The 18,981-nt window shown below is 41.6% G+C and overlaps 1 protein-coding gene across 2 annotated transcripts in view; it reads left to right on the top strand.

Annotated features, from left to right (window-relative positions):
- The first annotated feature begins 1,815 nt into the window (after positions 1 to 1,815).
- AASS (aminoadipate-semialdehyde synthase) overlaps positions 1,816 to 18,981 on the top strand; it is a 28,022-nt gene continuing 10,856 nt past the window's right edge. The window contains exons 1-18 of one of the 2 annotated variants that reach the window (XM_015852908.2): positions 1,816 to 1,925; positions 3,324 to 3,544; positions 4,385 to 4,561; positions 5,162 to 5,246; positions 5,922 to 5,989; positions 6,084 to 6,230; positions 7,815 to 7,893; positions 8,019 to 8,146; positions 8,304 to 8,452; positions 9,662 to 9,784; positions 9,936 to 10,047; positions 10,534 to 10,593; positions 10,685 to 10,752; positions 14,446 to 14,567; positions 15,514 to 15,643; positions 16,235 to 16,345; positions 18,002 to 18,110; positions 18,515 to 18,655. In XM_015852908.2, coding sequence (XP_015708394.1) covers positions 3,332 to 3,544; positions 4,385 to 4,561; positions 5,162 to 5,246; positions 5,922 to 5,989; positions 6,084 to 6,230; positions 7,815 to 7,893; positions 8,019 to 8,146; positions 8,304 to 8,452; positions 9,662 to 9,784; positions 9,936 to 10,047; positions 10,534 to 10,593; positions 10,685 to 10,752; positions 14,446 to 14,567; positions 15,514 to 15,643; positions 16,235 to 16,345; positions 18,002 to 18,110; positions 18,515 to 18,655 — 2,022 coding nt within the window. In that variant the 5' untranslated portion in view covers positions 1,816 to 1,925; positions 3,324 to 3,331. Of the gene's footprint in view, positions 1,997 to 3,323; positions 3,545 to 4,384; positions 4,562 to 5,161; positions 5,247 to 5,921; positions 5,990 to 6,083; positions 6,231 to 7,814; positions 7,894 to 8,018; positions 8,147 to 8,303; positions 8,453 to 9,661; positions 9,785 to 9,935; positions 10,048 to 10,533; positions 10,594 to 10,684; positions 10,753 to 14,445; positions 14,568 to 15,513; positions 15,644 to 16,234; positions 16,346 to 18,001; positions 18,111 to 18,514; positions 18,656 to 18,981 lie in introns of both variants that reach the window. The other variant, XM_015852915.1, reaches the window with a different exon arrangement.

Here is an 18,981-nt window from a genome sequence, read left to right as displayed (position 1 = left end):
TCAAGGGGACGACCTGTGTGTTATTTCCTTTGGAAAGTCAGACCCAACCAAGCAAGGGGCTGTGTATTCCCAGAGTTCCCAACTGACAGCTCTTAGCTCCCTTACAGACTTGTTAGGTTCTGGTGTAGTTTGGCTAAGCAGCCAGGATGATTCCTGCTTGGTTTTTGTGCTTTCTTCATGCAATTCCATGCAGCACGATGTTGAGCTCCCATCTCAGGACTGGGAAACTCCAGTGCAAGACAAAGCACGTTGTGGGTTTAATCTTTCTATGATTTGAGATTCCTATCTGTGAAACTTAGAAGAGAACTGAGAAATAATTAGACACTCAACCCATAACAACTACTGTAGAAAGCCTCTAACATTTTACTCAAAGACAGACTCTCCAAAAAATCTTAGAAAGTAGTAATAAAACCTCTTCAAATAGAAAAATGCTCGTTGTGTCTCAGTGTTTCTTGGCCTCAAAGGGAACATGCGATTCTTTGTTTCTCTTACTGACTGACAAACCTATTCCAAATCCATTTGCATCCTCGATATCCCTATGAAACTGAGGAACATGTTTTAATAGTGTCACGTGTAGGAGCTGGTTTTGGAGCCTTGGCTTCTCCCCCAAGCTGATCTTTGTAGATGAGAGGGATGGCTTCCTCCTCTGACCCCCAAAAACATGAGGCGGTTTGCACTCCATGGCACACTCACAAACTGTATCTTGTAGACCTCTTTTCTGATCTTGGAAGTCACTTACTGCTGGTTTTCTTATAGTGTTTTCAGTTTCCATTTGGTTGGTATACATGAGCAGTTAGTGCCCTTATTGTGGTAGGAGGTTCCCCCAGTACACTGCCTTTGCAGCCCTTCTAGCCACTGCTCCTCTGTTATTTCTTCACACTGAGGGACCCAGCCCCTGCCCACTGTGATGGGTGTTGTCCCACAGAGCACAGGAGACACAGGAGCTTCTGCTGGCCTCATAGCTCAGAGAGACGGACTAAAGCAAGGTCCAGGACTTAGCAGGAAGAGGTCATGTTGCTCTCCAGCAACAAAAAGGGAAGAAGATCCTGCATGAAGACGAGGGACATGGCAGAAAGTTCTGTACCTTGAGGTCAGGGACTGGGTGGAGTAAGAGAATGACTTTGTGCTCAAACACTATAACCCACTGATTCTGTTCATTCTGGTGCAGCCTTCAGCTCTCAAAATCTCTGCAGATCCACTGCAGGTCCCATTCCCTCACGTTCACCACCCGGCCTGGGAAAGCTCAGCTCCTCCCCTTCTGTCCTTATCTCCTTTCATCCTCTTCTGCTACACGTTGACTTTTGATTTAGCTGTGAAACGTTGTGAGAGAAGGAGGCAGTCGCTGACTTTCCCCTCGGGACGTAGGGGGTCTTCCACATCTCATTCGGCTCTCGGCAGCGGCCTCAAACCTGAGAGCTCAGACTTAGGGCAGCAGCTGCCCCTGTGCCTGCAGAGCCGCCTAAGCGAGGTCCTCAGGCCTCACGTCCCTCAGCGGAAGGCTCCTCCTGCCCGTCCTGGCTCTGCTTTTGCTTTCGCTCCCGACCCGCAGCCGCGACCTTCACCTCCCGGCCGAGGTCCCGCCGCCCCCAGGCCTCGCTCCCCGCCGCAGACCCTAAACCGCCCGGCGCTCTGCTCGCCACACGCGCAAGCAGAAGACTCCGTGGCACAGCGGAGGAGCGACGCGACCCATCGCGGCGTCCGGCCGCCTCAACTCCTGCAGACCGAGCCTGGCCGGACCGGGCCGCGCCGCCCAGGAACCGGGGGGCGTAGGGAAGGCGTTGCCGGCGGGCGCCGTGACGCGATGCCGCGGGCTCAGCCGGTTGGCGGCCGGCGGAGGGTGTAGCCGTAGGGCGGCCGGCGGTTGGCTGCCGTACGGGCGTCGGCAGGAGGGAGCCGAGCTGAGCCGGGCCTCCCGCGGCTCCGAGGTAGGTCCCCGCGTTGTGAGCGCGGCCGCTGCCCGTCCGTCGGCTCGCGGGGTTCCTCGGCACGGCGGCAGGTGCGCGGCACGTTGTGTCGGCGGCCTCGGGGCTGCGGGAGGAAGCGGCCGGGGCAGCGTCATCCCCCCGGCTGGGAATGTGGGCCGTCATCGCTGCTGCGTGTCGCTTTTTATTGCTTCCTCTCATTTTCTGCTCGTTTTTTGTCTTTCTTTTATTTTCGGCCTCGCTCTGTCTCTTCTTGCGGCTTTAATCTCGGTGCTGCTTTCATCTGGGTGCAGCACCGTGCTACTGGTGCCGGGCTGACCCTCGTTATCGCCCCGCAGCGGTGTGTGCTCCCTGCTGAGATTCCAGCGGTGTGAGTGCCAGCCCCAGGCCTGCCGCGGCTCTCGGCAGCTCCTGCTTCCTGCCCCGCTTCCCTTTGCTTGTGCTCGGCCGGCATGGAGCTGGATGGGACCTTCAGAGGATCAGGGATAGAGATTGTACAGGATTGGGACAGGAGGACAAAAGGGATTTTCCAAGTGAGTGGGATAGCAGAGCTTTGTGTATTCATTTCAGTCAGTTAAAACTGCTCTGGAAGTGAAATTCACATCTTTAGAGCCAATATCTAGATCCTTGTCTTTCAATCACACAAACACCTGAATCCTCTGTCTGCCTGGTGCCGGCATGCAGAGCACTTGCCATTAACAGCAGAGCTAAACAGCAGCATATGGGAATGCAAAAGAGAGGAAATAAAGGGTAATAATCTGCCATGGGTCTCTCATAATGAAGTTTTTCCGCCTTGCATACACTTTTGGTTAGGAAGAAAGTCTGCCACTGCCGTCCATGTTGCTACTGCTGAACAGATGGTTACTGCCCCTTCCTTATCTTCGTTGCTTCCAGCTTGTGCCAGAATTAGTTGAGTAAACATAGTGAACATTGCTTATACATACTGGACTTTCTCTTCTAACCCCCTGGTTGCCTGCTGCATTCTGCTTTCTTTCCATGTTGCTTACCGTTGTTGGTGCAAGCTTTGACAAGCAGCTGATGTTTGCACATTTATGCTGGCAGATATAATGGTGTTTTTAAGCGTCCAGCATTTTTTATGAGGAGAAGTTGTAATCAAGGAGTTGTTATGTTGAACAAGCTAAAATCCTTCTTTTGCAGTAGTACAGCTTGTTTCTATAAAGCCACCTCACCAACTGGAGATGCAACAAAGTACTTTTAGGCTTGGTGTCATCTAGGAATGCAAGATTAAATTCCTGTCATACAGAAGTAGTGTGTAACTAGAGTATGAGCTACCTGATTTGTGTTTTACAGCAGATGTTAAAGGAGACCAGAACTTTTGCACTGTTTGAAAGATCTGTCTAGATGTACTGTTTTACTGCTTTGTCTCTGCATCACCATCAGGCCTCACCATGTTGCGAGCCTTTAGCCACACAGGCAATAGGTGTGCATTGCGCCCTGCTGGGTGCCGGCACCACCACAAGCCAGTGCTGGCTATCAGGAGGGAAGATGTCAGTGCATGGGAACGCAGAGCTCCGCTGGCACCCAGGCATGTCAAGGAGCTGACACAGATGGGTTACAAAGTGCTGGTGCAGCCATCAAACCGGAGAGCCATCCATGAAAAGGTGAGGTCCCGTTCTGAGTCAGATAAGCAGAATCATGGCTCAGTTATTAAGCATAGTACAGGAGAACTAACATTCAAAGGTTGTACACATGGAAATGTTTTACCCATTGTGTTGTTATACTGAAGTTGTCCTAGTGTAGAGAAAAAGCACAACAAAGAAGTGCTCAGTGCTCCTGGGGAGAGTTTTCTTTCCTTTGACTCTGTGAGCTTCAGGACTGAAGCTTTTTGGCCTAATGTATCTGAGCCAACAGATGAAAATTGAAACATAAGTAGGGAATTAGTGATCTCTAGCTCATATCACCTTTTAATTAAGGCACAGTTCTGGCTTTCATCAAAGCATGATCACATTAGAAACACGAGTAAGCTGGAATTTCAATAGATTTTTGAGATAAGAGAGAGCAAAAATAGATTTTCCATATGGAAAAGACATTCTTTCAGCATGGGCTTAGCCTAGTATGTTATAAAATCATCAGGCTTTTTTGTCAGATCTCTCTAAACTTACTTTCAGGTATTTCAAAACATTGCAAAGGGCTGTTTGCTACTGCAATACTGTCAGATAATTGAACACAGTAAAGTACTTTCTTTATATTCTGTAGATTTAAGATGAATTATTTTGTTAATATGTATTTTTTGGCCTCGTGTAATAGGATATTAACATGGAAATTCAATTTGATGCTTCTTTTGATAATGAGGTTTATGATTGTACCATGGGCAGTAACTTGCTTCTATTTTGTAGAATTTTCTGTTTGTGCTCTGAAGTTGCTTTTGTGCCGTGATCTAAATATATGTTAAAAAAAATGAACAACCAGGAAAAAAATAAATTGATTTTTGTTTTGTGTAGGACTACATCAAAGCAGGCGGTATTATTCAGGAAGATATTTCTGAGGCTTCTCTGATAGTGGGTGTGAAGAGACCTCCAGAGGGCAAGTTAATCCCTAAGAAGAACTATGCCTTCTTCTCACACACCATTAAAGCCCAAGAGGCAAACATGCCCCTTTTGGATGAGATTCTGAAACAGGTAAATGCTGTCATAACAAGGGTTGGTGGCTGTTAGCAATGAGCTCAAACTGAACTTGATCCTGAAGTCTGGTAGAAGGCTAGCTGCCTCATATGGTTGATTTCAGTGTGTATATTTGTAGATAGCTCATGGGGGGACCATTCTTGGAGCTGAGTATTTCTTACTCAGGATCTACAACTTGAACTGCTAAATGTGTTTTTGTGCATATGGCAGACAACTTGTGACCATAGTGTACTAGAGAAATGTTCATGCTATGTGAGCAGAAAGATCTGTGGGCGTAATAGATCCTTACTGAGGAAGCCAGCCAATTTGGGCAAAGAGCAGCTTCTTGGCTGGGGATGTGATCTGCAGCAGCTAGAGTGGCCCATTGGGGAGCTCTGTGCCAAGAGTGAGAATGAAATGCAGAGATTCTTTACGTGAATTCAATTTATTTTTTACATTTTATTCTTAAATCTTGTTCTGCCTTTCTTGTATATTCCCATCAACATATATCAGGGAAGGTGTCAGAGGTGTTTGAAAAGGTAATTTCTAGGAATGCAATGTGCCACTGACTCTGCATTCACTGAAAATTGTAATACTCGATTTGCTGTGTGTTTTCAGGAAGTTCGACTGTTTGACTATGAAAAAATGGTTGATCATAAAGGAATGCGAGTTGTGGCCTTTGGAAAGTGGGCTGGTGTAGCAGGTATAGTGCACAAAAACAATTGTGCAACAATTGAAATGATAAATTCCTGTAATATTTCTGGTTCTGTACATTTCCTGAAAGTTGGAGCTTTGGAATGCATTGTAACTGCTATGCTGCTTTTAAGACCTTTTTTTTTCCTTTCTGTTTCGTCTTGCCTCCTTTTGATGAGACTACAAGTCAAATAGTCCCGTGGATTCCTGGCAAATCTACTGCTTTTATTCAAGTCCCATTCATCTGTTCAACTAACCTGAGGCAGACAACATATCGAGGTCAACTGCACAGACTTTTGAAAGATATTGCAGCTGACAGTTCCGTGGCTTTGAACAGCTTCTGTTTATCACTCTGTTACCCATCTACACTGATTTTTGTGAGGTGTGGTTCACATTCCTTTCTGCTGAACTGCAATTGTGTTTCTTCAGGAAACCCTGTTACCTCTTTTTGGAATCTAGTGATCTGTACACATCCAACAGAAGGATATCCAAGTATTAAGCCGTGATGGAATGCATCGTCTAGGCCAAGGTCATGGCCTGATATTGAATTTCTTCTTCCCTGGTGTTATGTACATTTTCTTTATAAGGAAACTATTAAATCACAGGCAAAAATATTTGGGATGATTTTAGACTTCAGTCATTCTCTGCAGTTTCTAACTGTGTGTATTCGTAATTAACACAATAGGAATGATCAACATTTTGCATGGATTGGGATTACGCTTTTTAGCCCTGGGACATCACACCCCCTTCATGGTAAGAGTACATATGTTTTTTTCTTTGGAAAAATAACATTCAAGCATCATCGGTATTTGAATAAGGAGTGATGTTTCTGCGCCTTTGATTTCAGCACATTGGGATGGCACATAACTACAGGAATAGCAGTCAGGCTGTGCAGGCAGTACGAGACGCTGGATATGAAATTTCACTGGGACTGATGCCAAAGTCAGTTGGGCCCTTGACATTTGTGTTTACTGGCACTGGTAATGTGTCTAAGGTAACAATTCTGTCTCAGCTGAAGCATTACATTATGTCTTGGCATTTGAAGTGTTGGGTTCAATGTGTTAAGATGGGTTTGTTTTGTTTGCTTGGACTTCAGGTTTTAATGCATGGGCATTCAATCTTTTGGCTTGCCTCGGCCACACTGAGGGAGGAGGAATTGTCTTGGGCAACATATATGTAGGTCACTCCAAAAGTAATGCATCCTATGCATTTCCTTGGAAACTACACCATATACAAATAAATAGAATAGCACTGTTTGATAGAACAAGTTATCTGCTACAAAACACCATTTTTCAGCATAGTCACCACCATTAGCTGTGCCTTTTCGTTGGTGATAAACCAATCACCATCACTTTTCATTGGTGATAAACAGGAGCCTGCATGTCATGCCCATTAAAACCTGTACCAGTGAAGGTGACCCGTTGTCACTGTCACCACTGCTGAAACTCACCACCCACCACCTCACTGTTCTCACATCCACTGGTTGGTCTCCATCAGTGTTCAAGAAGCATTGGTGAATGCCAGTGGGTACCATTTTTTTTCTTCATGGAGGAATTCAATGACACACCTTTGCTCTGTATGCACTTCCATGCCAGATGTCATTTGTTAGACTGTCCCTTTGCTGCCATCTGTCGCATGGCAACAGCATGTAATGGGATGTTGGTGGGAAGAAGGTTCAGCCTCTACTGCCATACTACCAACATCCACCTTTGACATGGGCCAACATAATAAAATAGAAGGCATTACTTCTGGAGCTGCCCTCTAAAATATAAAATAAATACATATGAATATATAATAATTAGTATTAATAGGCGTATAGTATGTAGATTTGTAAAATACATAATATAGTTAATGCATATAAATAACAAAACATTTTAATGTTTTTTATTAAAACATAAAAAAGGAGAGCAACAAGACCACAAAAACAGTGAGATATGTGACCCTGTTTTTGTGAAAATACCATATCAGGCTGGTTGAATTGCAATGGTTTCCGTTCTCAGTGAGCTCCTGAGGTCTCATTAGTGATTTCTGATGAAATTTCATTTTTTCCTTTGCTTCATCCTTGAACACAGTTGTTCACAAACACACACACTGCCAAAAAGAGATGATATGAGTAAGAGGTGGCTGTGAAGTGAGAGGTGTTTGTCACTGTTAAGATAGGGCTTAGGAAAGATAGAGAGACATGATCAGATTAGGTTAGGTTAAACCTCACTCCTCCTTTCTCCTTTTTTGCACCTGCATTACTTTTGTCTCCCATTCTTCCCTTTGGGCTCACAAAGTCAGTCCATTAAACTGTGAGGAGAGAAATAACTATTCTAATACTTGTTGACTTTTTATATATGTTTCAGTAACACTGACTTGGCTTACAAGTGCTGGATTTGTTATCTAGGATTTGGGGAAAAAGACTCACCCCTGATTTTGGAATCAGAGATCATAAAACAAGGCTCCAGATATAAAGGAAAATCACTGCCTGTGACAGATCTTTGTCATTTTTCTATCTCTTTTCTTAGATCCAATGAGCAGCATAACACAATCCCTATATTCTTTCCTCATCCTGAATTCCACTTTTGCTTTACAGGGTGCCCAAGAAATGTTCAATGCCCTGCCATGTGAGTTTGTGGAACCACATGAGTTAAAGGAAGTTTCCCGATCTGGAGGTAAGCTGCGGCAATAAATGTGATTAAAAACATTCAAACCTATTTTGTCCAAGTATATCAGCTAATTATTGCCATTATTTTTATTTTTTTTGTTTTTTTGTTTTTTTTTTTTTTTTTTGCTTCAGACCTCAGAAAAGTCTATGGGACAGTGTTAAGTCGTCACCATCATCTTGTAAGGAAGCATGATGGAATGTATGATCCAGCAGACTACGATAAACATCCAGAACTTTACACTTCTCGCTTTAACACTGATGTGAGCATCCCTTCCAGCATTTATAAAAGATTTTTAACAGGAACTTGGTAGTGAATACTCCATTGTGTATTTGTTGATTTAATACTCCAGACCAGGGAGCTTCAACTTCTTCTGTTGCTTAAATGAGAACACCAGACTTCTGTAACTTTCTTTGCAGATTGCACCCTACACAACTTGTTTAATTAATGGCATATACTGGGAACAACATACTCCTCGCTTGTTAAGTCGACAGGATGCTCAGAATCTACTGGTGCCAGTTAAATCTGCTGCTAGTGCACCTGAGGGCTGTCCTGAGTTACCACACAAGTAAGATACCTCATTTCAATTGTAACTGGTTTTCAGTACCATGATCAAGCCATAACACTAAGCAGATTCATGACAGTATGGCAAATGATTTTGTTTCTCTTACACACTGCAAAATGCCCCATTGATTCTGCTTTTGTTTTTTTTTTTTCTGTGATTTGCAGTCTTTTTTTTTCACAGTTTGGAGTTTCTGAAAATATCACAGTGCAAATGACTGACAGGTGTTGTCTGTATTTCCACAAAGGTTGTTCTGCTCTTGATCCTTGTGCAGAATGTGAGCAGAATGCAAAGACTGGCATCTGAGATTTGTACCTACTGCACCACTATTGCTAGAGATGCCTATGCATGAACAGAACTAGTTGGATGAGGGGCTTCTTCCTGTTCTCTCATTTGGCTTGTACAAGTTCAATAACTGTTCCTTACCTGCTCTGACTTCTGCAGCAAGTAACTGGAATGCTAAGAATCATAGAATCATAGAAAGGTTTGGGTTGGAAGGGATGTTTAAGATCATCTGATTTCAATCCCCTGCTATGGGCAGGGACACCTCCCTCTAGAACAGGTTGCTCAAAGCCTGGCCTGGCTTCTCAACCCCAGCTTTAAGGATGGAATGTAAATGCAGGCTTATACTCCTTTCATTGTGGAAAGGACCTCACTCTTTCTAGCCCAGCCAATACTGTAATAACCTAGAGATGTGTTTTGTAAGCATATGGCTATGTATACTGGTAAGGGAGTAGACTTTTGTCTGTTTGCCCACTGCTGACATGTTTCTTTCTGACACTGAACAAATAGAGCTTAAGAGTTAACACTGAGTGGAGGCAGATATTATTTGCTAGGCTCATGACATCCACCAATACCAGATGTCTGCTGAGAGGAGGTAGTCATCCCATTCCATTTTCTCTCGTGATGATGAAGTTATTGTAGCACAGGATTGCCCAGTTAGGGAACTACTAGGTGGATGATAAGCAGGAGGTACTTGCAGAACATCACAGAGAAAAAATGACAGATGAGTGAACTTTTCTGGTTTTTGAAAAGTTATGGTTAATATTTGGATCCTATTGATACAAATGGAATTTTTATGATGGATTCAAGTTTCGTTTAAGTTTCTTGGAGGTCACTGTTTGAATAATTAGTTTAAAATTGATATAACATTGATAATTCTTCTTATTTTTATCTGTTTGTAATTCAGATGCTATTCTTTTGTTTGATCTTTAGACTTTTGGCAATATGTGACATTTCAGCAGACACTGGAGGATCTATAGAATTTATGACGGAGTGTACAACAATTGACAGTCCATTTTGTATGTATGATGCTGATCAGCATATTATTCATGACAGGTGAGATAGCCTTTAGTTCAGATTGCATTCATTTGTACTTTGTACAGTGAAACAATGTATTGAAAATCATGCACTGAAAATAATTCTGAAAGATGGGATATTACAAGTATGAAAGAGAAGTTGTTTAGAGGAGCTGTATTCTCTCTTTCAGTGTTGAAGGCTCTGGTATTTTGATGTGTTCCATTGATAATCTGCCAGCACAGCTTCCTATAGAAGCAACGGAATACTTTGGTGACATGCTTTTCCCATATATTGAAGAGATGGTAAGATCTTATGTATGCAACAAGAAGGTAAAAGCTTGGACTTTAGCCTGCTGGTTTGTTGCTTTTCTGGTCTCCTGTTTACATTTAAAAGAAATCTGCTGTAGAACACAACAGACTTTGTTTTAAAAACAAGCTTTCTAAATCTTGAGGCAATACTTTCAAAAATCATCATGTGAACAAGAAATTAAGAACACAGATATCTTAGGGATGTGCAGATAGTACTTTGATCATTGTTTATGGACGCTGCTGCAGTAGGTTTTGAAATCTGAGGGGTTTTTTTTAGGTAATCAACAATCACAGTACTACCACCGTTTGAATTTTCTGGAAAGTCAAAAGACACTGATCATGGCTGGGATAATTTTAGATTTAGAAGATACTGACATGGTTGCATGTATTTAAATGCTGCTTAAAACTTTGATATTTTACTCTGAAAAAAAATACTATGGGAAATAAAACAATCTGATTTGCAAAAACTTATCTTCACAGTTATTATCAGAAGGCTCAGAACCTCTTGAAAAGCAGAATTACTCACCTGTTGTTCGAGATGTAAGTTTTGCAGTTTGACTGACTGCTTGCCTTCCTCATCTTTAAAACACAGATACAAAAGTTCCTCAAACTTTGTTTCATTTATTTCTAGGCAGTGATTGCATCTAATGGCTCACTGACAGCTAAGTATGAATATATCCAGAAATTGAGGGAGAGCAGGTATTGTATAGCTTCTTAAAGTTTGGTTCAGAATTGTAAATAAGCTTGTCTGCATTCTGTTTCCCCTTTGACATTTTACTTTCTTGTGTTTTTTTCTGGACAGCTGCTATATTGCACTCATTGTCTTCTAGCTTGTTGATTTCCTTCTTCCTTGATGCACCCTGTCTAAATCATTAAAATCACAGAATCATAGACTGGCATGGGTTGGGCCGGGAGAAGGGACCTTAAAGATCTTCTAGTTCCAACCTCCCTGCTATGGGCAGGCCTGCCACTCACCAGGTCAGGCTGCTCAGGGTCCCATTCAACCTGGCCTTGAACACCTCCAGGGGTGGGGCATCCACAACTTGTCTGGATAAGCAGTGCTAGTGCCTCACCACCCTCTGGGTAAAGAATTTCTTCCTGACATCTGACCTGAATTTCCCTGTTTTGGTTTAAAACTATTGCCCTTGTCCTGCCACTATCAGATCTTGTAAAAAGTTTGTCTCCCTCCTGCTAATAAGCTCCCCTCAAGTACTGAAAGGCAATAGAGAGGTATTCCTGGAGCCTTTTCCAAACTGAATAAGTCCAACTCCCTCAACACTTCTTCATAGGAGAGGTGCTCCAATCCTTTGATCTTCTCTGTGGTCTCCTCTGGACCCACTCCAATAGCTCCACATCCCTCTGGTACTGAGTAGGTAATCCAGATGGAGCCTCATAAAGGCAGAGCAGAGGGGGCAATCACATCCCTCTTTCTGCCTGCTACCCCTCTCTTGATGCAGCTTTGGATGCATCTGATTATTAGTAACTTACACTGAATTGTCATTTTTCTCTTCTTGATGTGATCAAGACTATTATTTTTAACCAGAGGCAGAAAATAACCATATTCCAGTATTCTTTTCTTCCTTAACATTTTAAAATGGGTTTGACATACAGTTCCTTGAAAGGAATGGCTGAAAAAGCTATCTACTATAGCTTGAATTTGTTTTCCTCAAGTATAGCTCAAGTGTCATGATGCTTAGCTTTGTTTCATGGGTGGACGTGTCCAGGAGCCTCTGTGAAAATGCAGTCTCATTATATTCCTGTAGCTACAGTTTTAGCTACTGCTTCATCCTGATCCTGTTTCAAAAGTTACCTGCCAGTGGTTGCATGAAATAAGTAGCATTGAGTAGATTAGCTAACAGAAACAAATAGATTGGATATCTCTTTCATTCCCCCTCCTCCCTGTCATTAACAAATACATAGAGTTTGCCTGTAAAGAAGGTAAATTTGACAATAAGTGACTATTTCTGCCTTCATGTTCATGGTCAATGCCAGCTGTGCTGTGCACCATATGAGAGTTGAAAGTTATCTGACTGGGAGCACTGCATGCACCAGCACATACTAAAAGGACAGTGTGTTGACTCATGCCTGCCAAACGTACCAGATTTCCTTTTGAACTCTGGGAAGTCTGGTTATGAAATTGTGCATGATGAATTATATATAGGTGTTTTTTTTCACCCCAAGTAACATTCTGTTTGCCTGCCAAAGACTGTGGTTTATTACATTTATTTTTATCCTGTGCTGTATACTAGACCACCTCAAGAAACTGTCTCTAACAAATGTTCTTATTCCTTATGCAGCACAGGGATCTGTTTTTTTGGCTTTCCCCATAGTCATTTGCATGGTCTTGTGTGAACTATCCTGAGAATCTGGAGACTTCCCAAGGGTTTTCTCTGGGTAGATTTTTGATATTTCCGTAGACCTGTGTGTTGCATGCGATGTTCAGTTGTTCATTGGTGTTGCTCACTTAGTTATCAGGAAATCCAAACCTGCTAACACTACCCTCCCTTTATTTTGCAAACTTGGGAAATAATGCAAATGAAAGTGGGGAGTTCACTGCTTCAAGTGTGATGTGTAGCTAAAGATAGACTCTTCTCTAGTGCCTTTAGGAACCGTGTGTCTTCTGTTATTACTCTAACAAAGTATTACGTTATGTCTAGTATCTGAGGGCTCTATTTAGACTGATTGCTTATACCTTTGAATGTCCATGACCATGTCAAACAAGTGATAGCCAGGCTGTATTAGCTGAACTGTTCTGGGTGCCATCAGAATGCGGAAAAAGTTTGATTTACTGAACTTTTCTCCATCTTATCACTTTCACTTGCTTCATACTTGCTACCAATTCATCATCCACAACTGCAATGGCATGTCCCATTAACAGCGTGGGCTTATTAAGTATTACTTTTAATTGTTTAGAGATCAACATAGAGCTGGCAATAATGTGAGATGTTCTTTTCTGGAATTCTGTTTCCACTCCTGGTGGGTCATTTGACAGCTTGTGTTTATTGCCTGTCCCAGAACAGTTGATACAACTGTTATCTGGACACTGGAAAAGTTTTAAATAAGCGTGATAAGAAATTTGATGCAAAATTCAGATTTCTTTAATTAAGGAAGTCTCCCCTTTGTCAGCACTGTTGTTCCAAGCTCTGCGTGTGACTCCTACTTTCAGTTAGTAAACAGTGGAGGGGAGTTCTTAGTCTTTTTCCTGAAAAAGCATAGTTGTGGAAGAGGTTCTTCTATTAGAATTGGAAGTAGGAGGAGGAGAGTCCATGGGTTAGACATATGAAAGGATATGTAGGGCTTGGAACACCTTCTGTGAATAGGTGAAATAATAATTTAAATAAAATAAAAAATCTGTGAAACTTGTTAGAAGGTCAAAACGTGAAGTAACCTCTAGTAATAATTTATATAGATTAAACAGATGATACATTGGTGTATCCTGTTCAAATTTAATGGTTGAGAGGAAAGTAGAGGAAGAGAAAATGGAACAGCAGGAGTTTTGGAGGTTAATTCAGCCTTCACAAATGCTCACAGGTGGCTGGAGTGTGTTTCAGACAGGTGGATTTGGTATTGATTTAACTCTGTCCACTCAGAATAGTCTTTTAGTACTATTGTTTGAGGCCTTGTGCCCCTCGATATCCCATTGTGCTTCATGCCATGGTTTAGGCCATGCAATACCACTGTTTTTGTCATACTCTTTTGGCATTGCTCTGAGAGGCTGCAACAGCATCCTTCATTATTCTGTTTTTGAACTGAAAAATCACAACCAAAATTGAGTTATGGGTGCCATGAAGAACCCTCACAAAGTCTGAGCCAACCATTATTTAGAGGAAATGAGGTTGGTCCTCTTCTGAGGACAGTAGCTCAAAGCAGAGTTGGTCAGCTAGAGGGCAGGGTTTTCTCTGTGGCATAATCCACAGTGCAGTGTATGCCTCTGTAAACTCCTGGTAGATAAAGGGGAAATTGAGGATCTTCTGTATATATATATATGTATATACATATATATATATATATATATGTATATTCTGTATATACTTCTGAAGTTGTTGTAAAATAATCAGGGTAAAGACTGGAATCCCCTTCCGACAGCCCTGCATGACATAGACAAGAAAAAATTGTTGAGCACCCAGTAGCAACTAGAGAAGCAGTAGAGACATTGATGGATTTGATTTTGGTTATAACAGAAGAATGAAATGAGAAGTTTGACTGTAGAAGAATGGTAGCTGTACTAGGTGGTGCTTGACCAGTCTTGGGTTAGCTGGCCATGAAAGTGACTTGGTCTGAATAGAGCTCTTGGTTTGTAGACTTACTAAAACATGCTTATTCTGTTCGTCCTAACAGTATACCATTTCTTTCTTCTGTGTAGTTTTTAATTCTGCCTTTCATACCTCCTAGGGAGCATGCCCAGTCACTGAGCATGGGTAATAAGAAGAGGGTATTAGTACTTGGCTCTGGCTATGTTTCTGGCCCTGTACTTGAATATCTCACTAGAGATACTGATGTTGACATCACCATTGGTAAGTAAGACTTCTCTTGTTTTCCACTTAAAAATTGTCTTCTATGTGTTATATGGATTTATTCCAACTAACTGGTTTGGCTGTCTCTCTCATAAATAATAAATGAATCTGAGAATTTATAAAACCTTTACTATTATGCACTACAGAAAAGGATTTTGTAACTTTCTGAGCATTTTGAATTCATATAATTTATCTGAAAATGATACACCCACGTGAAAAGTTTACTGTTTGCATATGTAATTATGCAAACTATAGAGAAATTGGAAATAAATGTTTTTCCTTCCAAGCTGCTTTAGGCTTTTGATTGACATTGTAGCTAGCCATGCTAGCTACATTTGTTACCCTTTGCAGCAGTAACCATAATACTTTGAACCCCTGGATAAAGACCTACCAGGGTCTCGTTTAGACTAGAATAATAGTCTTACCATGTGCGGTGTGAGAAAAAATAAAGAAACAGCTCTGCAGCCCAGGCAAACATAACAACGGCCCAGCCAAAAGTACAGGTGGCCCATTCAGCCAGACCAGTTCTGGTTTGGAGATGTCCTACCTACTTCATCATTAACAAAGAAGGATGATGGCTTCTAGTTTTATGTGAATAATTTGTATTGAACTGCTGTTAAGTAAAAGGTATCAGCTTAAATTTTAGTTACTTTTAAGTATATCCACAGTCATGCTAATTGGTTATAAGACCACTCTATTTCTGAGAGTGTTTTTAGGTTCTTGAGTTGTATTCGCTGTGGCTTGACACTGGCAATTGATAAAAAAGAACTTACTGCTATACAGGTTCTTTATGCATATTTTCTCTTCAACTCTTTGTGAAAAGAAAGCATCCATGCAGCAGCTTCTCTTTGGAGAGAAAGTGGCATATATAAAACACAGTTATACATGGGAATGCTTTGGACTTGTTTTCATCTTTGAGTAACTTAGTGTTTTATTTTTAAAACAGTTTCTGTGATGAAGGAACAACTTGAACAGCTGACGAAAAAATACAGCAGTGTTACTTCAGTTCATATGGATATTATAAAGGAGGAGGAAAAGCTGTCCTCTTTGGTGAAGAAACACAACCTTGTGATCAGGTTAGAATTCTGGGTAAAATAGGATGGGCTTAACCTGAAGTCGTGCTGCTCCTTTCTCCTACTTCACTGACTTAAGTCAGCATGGTAACTGTGTAAAGGACCCGTTGTGTGAATGCCCTCAGCATTAGACCTTTTAATAGAATGTAAGTGGCAATAATAAATGTATGTAAGTTATGTTTATTATTATTTCAACACATAGGAACTGAGATAGTATTCCAGTATGTAAATAGCTACAATTGGCCACTGCCTTCTTGAGTAGTGCATCAGGAAGTTGTTATGAATCTTATTCAGCTTGCCTGTTTAGAAGGTCTTGAAAAGAGGTCTTTTTGTTTGTTTGTTGTTTATGAGGAGAAATATGACAGAAAAACTGTTTGAAGAATTAATACCATATTATTTTGAATGCTATTCTGAGTCATACAACAGCATTTCTCTAATAGGGTAGCATTTTACTTGCATAGGTGTGGAACTACTGGCAGGGCTGACTTCTCCATTTACTTGAACTTCTTGTAGGCATAGAAAAAGCATTGGTGAAAGTCTTTCTGTTGTCACTGGGTTGGATTTTATGTTGCGTAATTCTCTTTCAATTTCTAGTTTGCTGCCTTATTCAGTACATCCTTTGGTTGCTAAGGAATGTATCAAGAACAAAGTGAACTTGGTAACAGCCAGCTACTTAACACCAGCCATGAAAGAGCTCCAGGAGAGGTAGGTATGGGCATCTCTCTGGTGTAGCTTCTGATGTAATCTGAAAAGTTTGCAGTGAGTTATATCTGCAGCCCTGGTCTGATCAGGCTACTGCTCTGAACACTGGAATACGTAGTTCTGCGTGTCCCATTTTATTCCATGTCATTGTGCCTTGCCCTCTTCCCTCAAGCCTGTTTTGAAGGAGAAGTTGGACTGTCCTGTTCCACCAGTGATAGCAAGCTTGATTGCTATCATTCCTCTTCACCTTACAAAAATCATTCTTGCCTTACTGTATTAAATTGACGACAGTTCTGACTATTCTAATGTTTCTTTTGTTCTGCTATATAAGGGAAAGTTGTTTTTGGCATAGAGCTTCTCTGAGTCACAGTACTAGAACTCAAGAGTCAATTCAAGCGGGATGGGAATCCATTGTGCAGTGTTTCTGTAAATGATAAAACAGAAAGCTAGATGTGTAGAGAACCAGTGCTGCAGAGATGAGAGAGGCTTGTGCACCTCTCCTTCTCATCTTGCTTTGATACCAAGAGGTCACGTTAATCTTGCCTAAAAATACCAACACATTCCTCTCACTCCCCAACAAGCAAACAAAAAACCTGAACCACAAAAACACCCCCTTCCACTGTATTGAAACACAGTGTATTTGTTTGTTTGTTTTTTATTATTATTGTTTTTAAATAAATCAGTTTGTGGTGGTAACTGAGCTGCTCTTGAAATAGGCAACAACTTTGTTTTTTTCTTGCTTTTTTCAAAACTACCACCACAAAAACCAAACAAAAAACAAAAAAAACCCCCATGTGCTTAAAACTTAGGAAAGAAGACCTTTCTCTCTCTCTGTGGGAGCTCTTAGTGTAGGGCTGTTGTGACTATCCCTGTTATGTCTTTTGCATTACTGCCTTCCCACGTTATAGTACTGTCCAGGGGAATATGGCACACCAAGTGGCTTTTGGGAATTTCTATTTCTACCATCCTCTAAATAATGCTTGTCCAATCTTTTGGCTTGCCTAGGTTGCATTAAGTGAAGAGGAAGTGTCTTGGGATGTGTGTAAAATCTAAAATGTAGTTAATGTCTATAAGCAACAAAACTTATTTTTTATTAAAACATAAAAAAAGGAGCAACAATAACATAAAACTATTGGGATATTGTGACCTTATTTTTGTGAAACTAACGATCATTCTGCTTCAGTGGAATTGAACTCCTTTGTGAGTTCTCAAGATGTCTGTCAGAGATTTTTGATGCAATTTGGCACTGCACTGTGCCCTCCCCATGTCCTGGTTTCAGCCCGGACAGTGCCTATATTTGGTGGCTATGAGCAATGAGTGCTTGGCTGGGTTGGGCTGCTCAGTGAGGCAGAGCCACCACTGTGATGGCACAGGGCAGGAGCTGCAGGGTGATCTGGGCAGGGTTGTATGCGACCCACAGGTTGCACATGCCTAATCTAGATGTAACATTAAAATAAAAGAAAACAAGGCTATCATGATTCCTGAGATGGTTGTACCCTTTGGATTTTAATATCTTCTTGTGTTTTTTCCCCATGAATCTCAGACAGATGGCAGAGAAGAGTTTGGGGAAAGTTTTCTGGGTCTCCCTTGGACATATTTCCTGAACAAAAGGCCTGCATAGTCAGTGTTCTGACATTTGTCAATTTCTGCTACTTCTAGCGTAGAGGCTGCTGGTATCACAGTTATCAGTGAAATGGGCTTGGATCCTGGTCTTGACCATATGTTGGCAATGGAATGCATTGACAAGGCAAAAGAAGTTGGTGCTACGGTAAGGTTGGCAGATTGCACATGCTTCTGCCAGGGTTTTTGTTAGTAATGCTGTTCCTTTAACACCAGCCCACTTTGGGGCATGTCAGCAGTGTGTAATGGACTCCTTAGTTTTTTCAGCTGCCTGGAATTTTGTGTCAACTTATCCAATTTGTGCGAGTCCATCACTTAAGATGCCTTTGCCCCAGGAGCTTTTGCTATTTAGTGGGCAGTGCAATGAGATAGACTGTTGCTGTTGCTTAGTGAAGTTTTCTGATTTCTCTTTCCACAGAAAATCTTGTAATTTGGCCTGGTTGGGGAATAACTTCAATAGAATTTAAGAACTTAAAGGGATTCTGCAGGGTTGCTCTGTGCTGTTTCTGTCTTGTGTCTGTCATCTGTTCCTTGTTTCTCACCTGTTCACAGGTTGTATCCTACACCTCTTTCTGTGGTGGCCTGCCAGCTCCAGAGCACTCTGATAATCCTCTGAGATACAAGTTCAGCTGGAGCCCTCAAGGAGTCTTGCTGAATACCGTTCAGTCTGCTACGTATTTGAAAAATGGAGAGGTGAAGTAATCCTATTGTTTCCATTTAAAGACTAAGAAGATGACACCAGGCTCAGGAGGGAATTGGGATTTGTGCTGTGTTTATTCTTAAGTGACTGACAGATGCCTGAGCTGCATGTGTCAGTCCCATGTTCTGAGTATAATGGTGTTTGTTTGCTACCAGCTTTTAATTCCTAATATATAGAATGCCAAAGGCACGTATGCTAATGACTAAGGCACTGGCTTGAGGTTTGTGTTCTGAGTTCAGCTTCCAATCCATCTGATTGCTTGGTGTCTGGCTCTTAGAAACAAAATAAAATGTGAATCCTATTTGCTTTTCCATCTAAT

Source organism: Coturnix japonica, chromosome 1, assembly GCF_001577835.2.
Source record: "Coturnix japonica isolate 7356 chromosome 1, Coturnix japonica 2.1, whole genome shotgun sequence".
Taxonomy (NCBI): Eukaryota; Metazoa; Chordata; class Aves; order Galliformes; family Phasianidae; genus Coturnix; species Coturnix japonica.
Note: the sequence above shows the minus strand (reverse complement) of the source record. Positions and strands in the feature narration are given on the sequence as shown.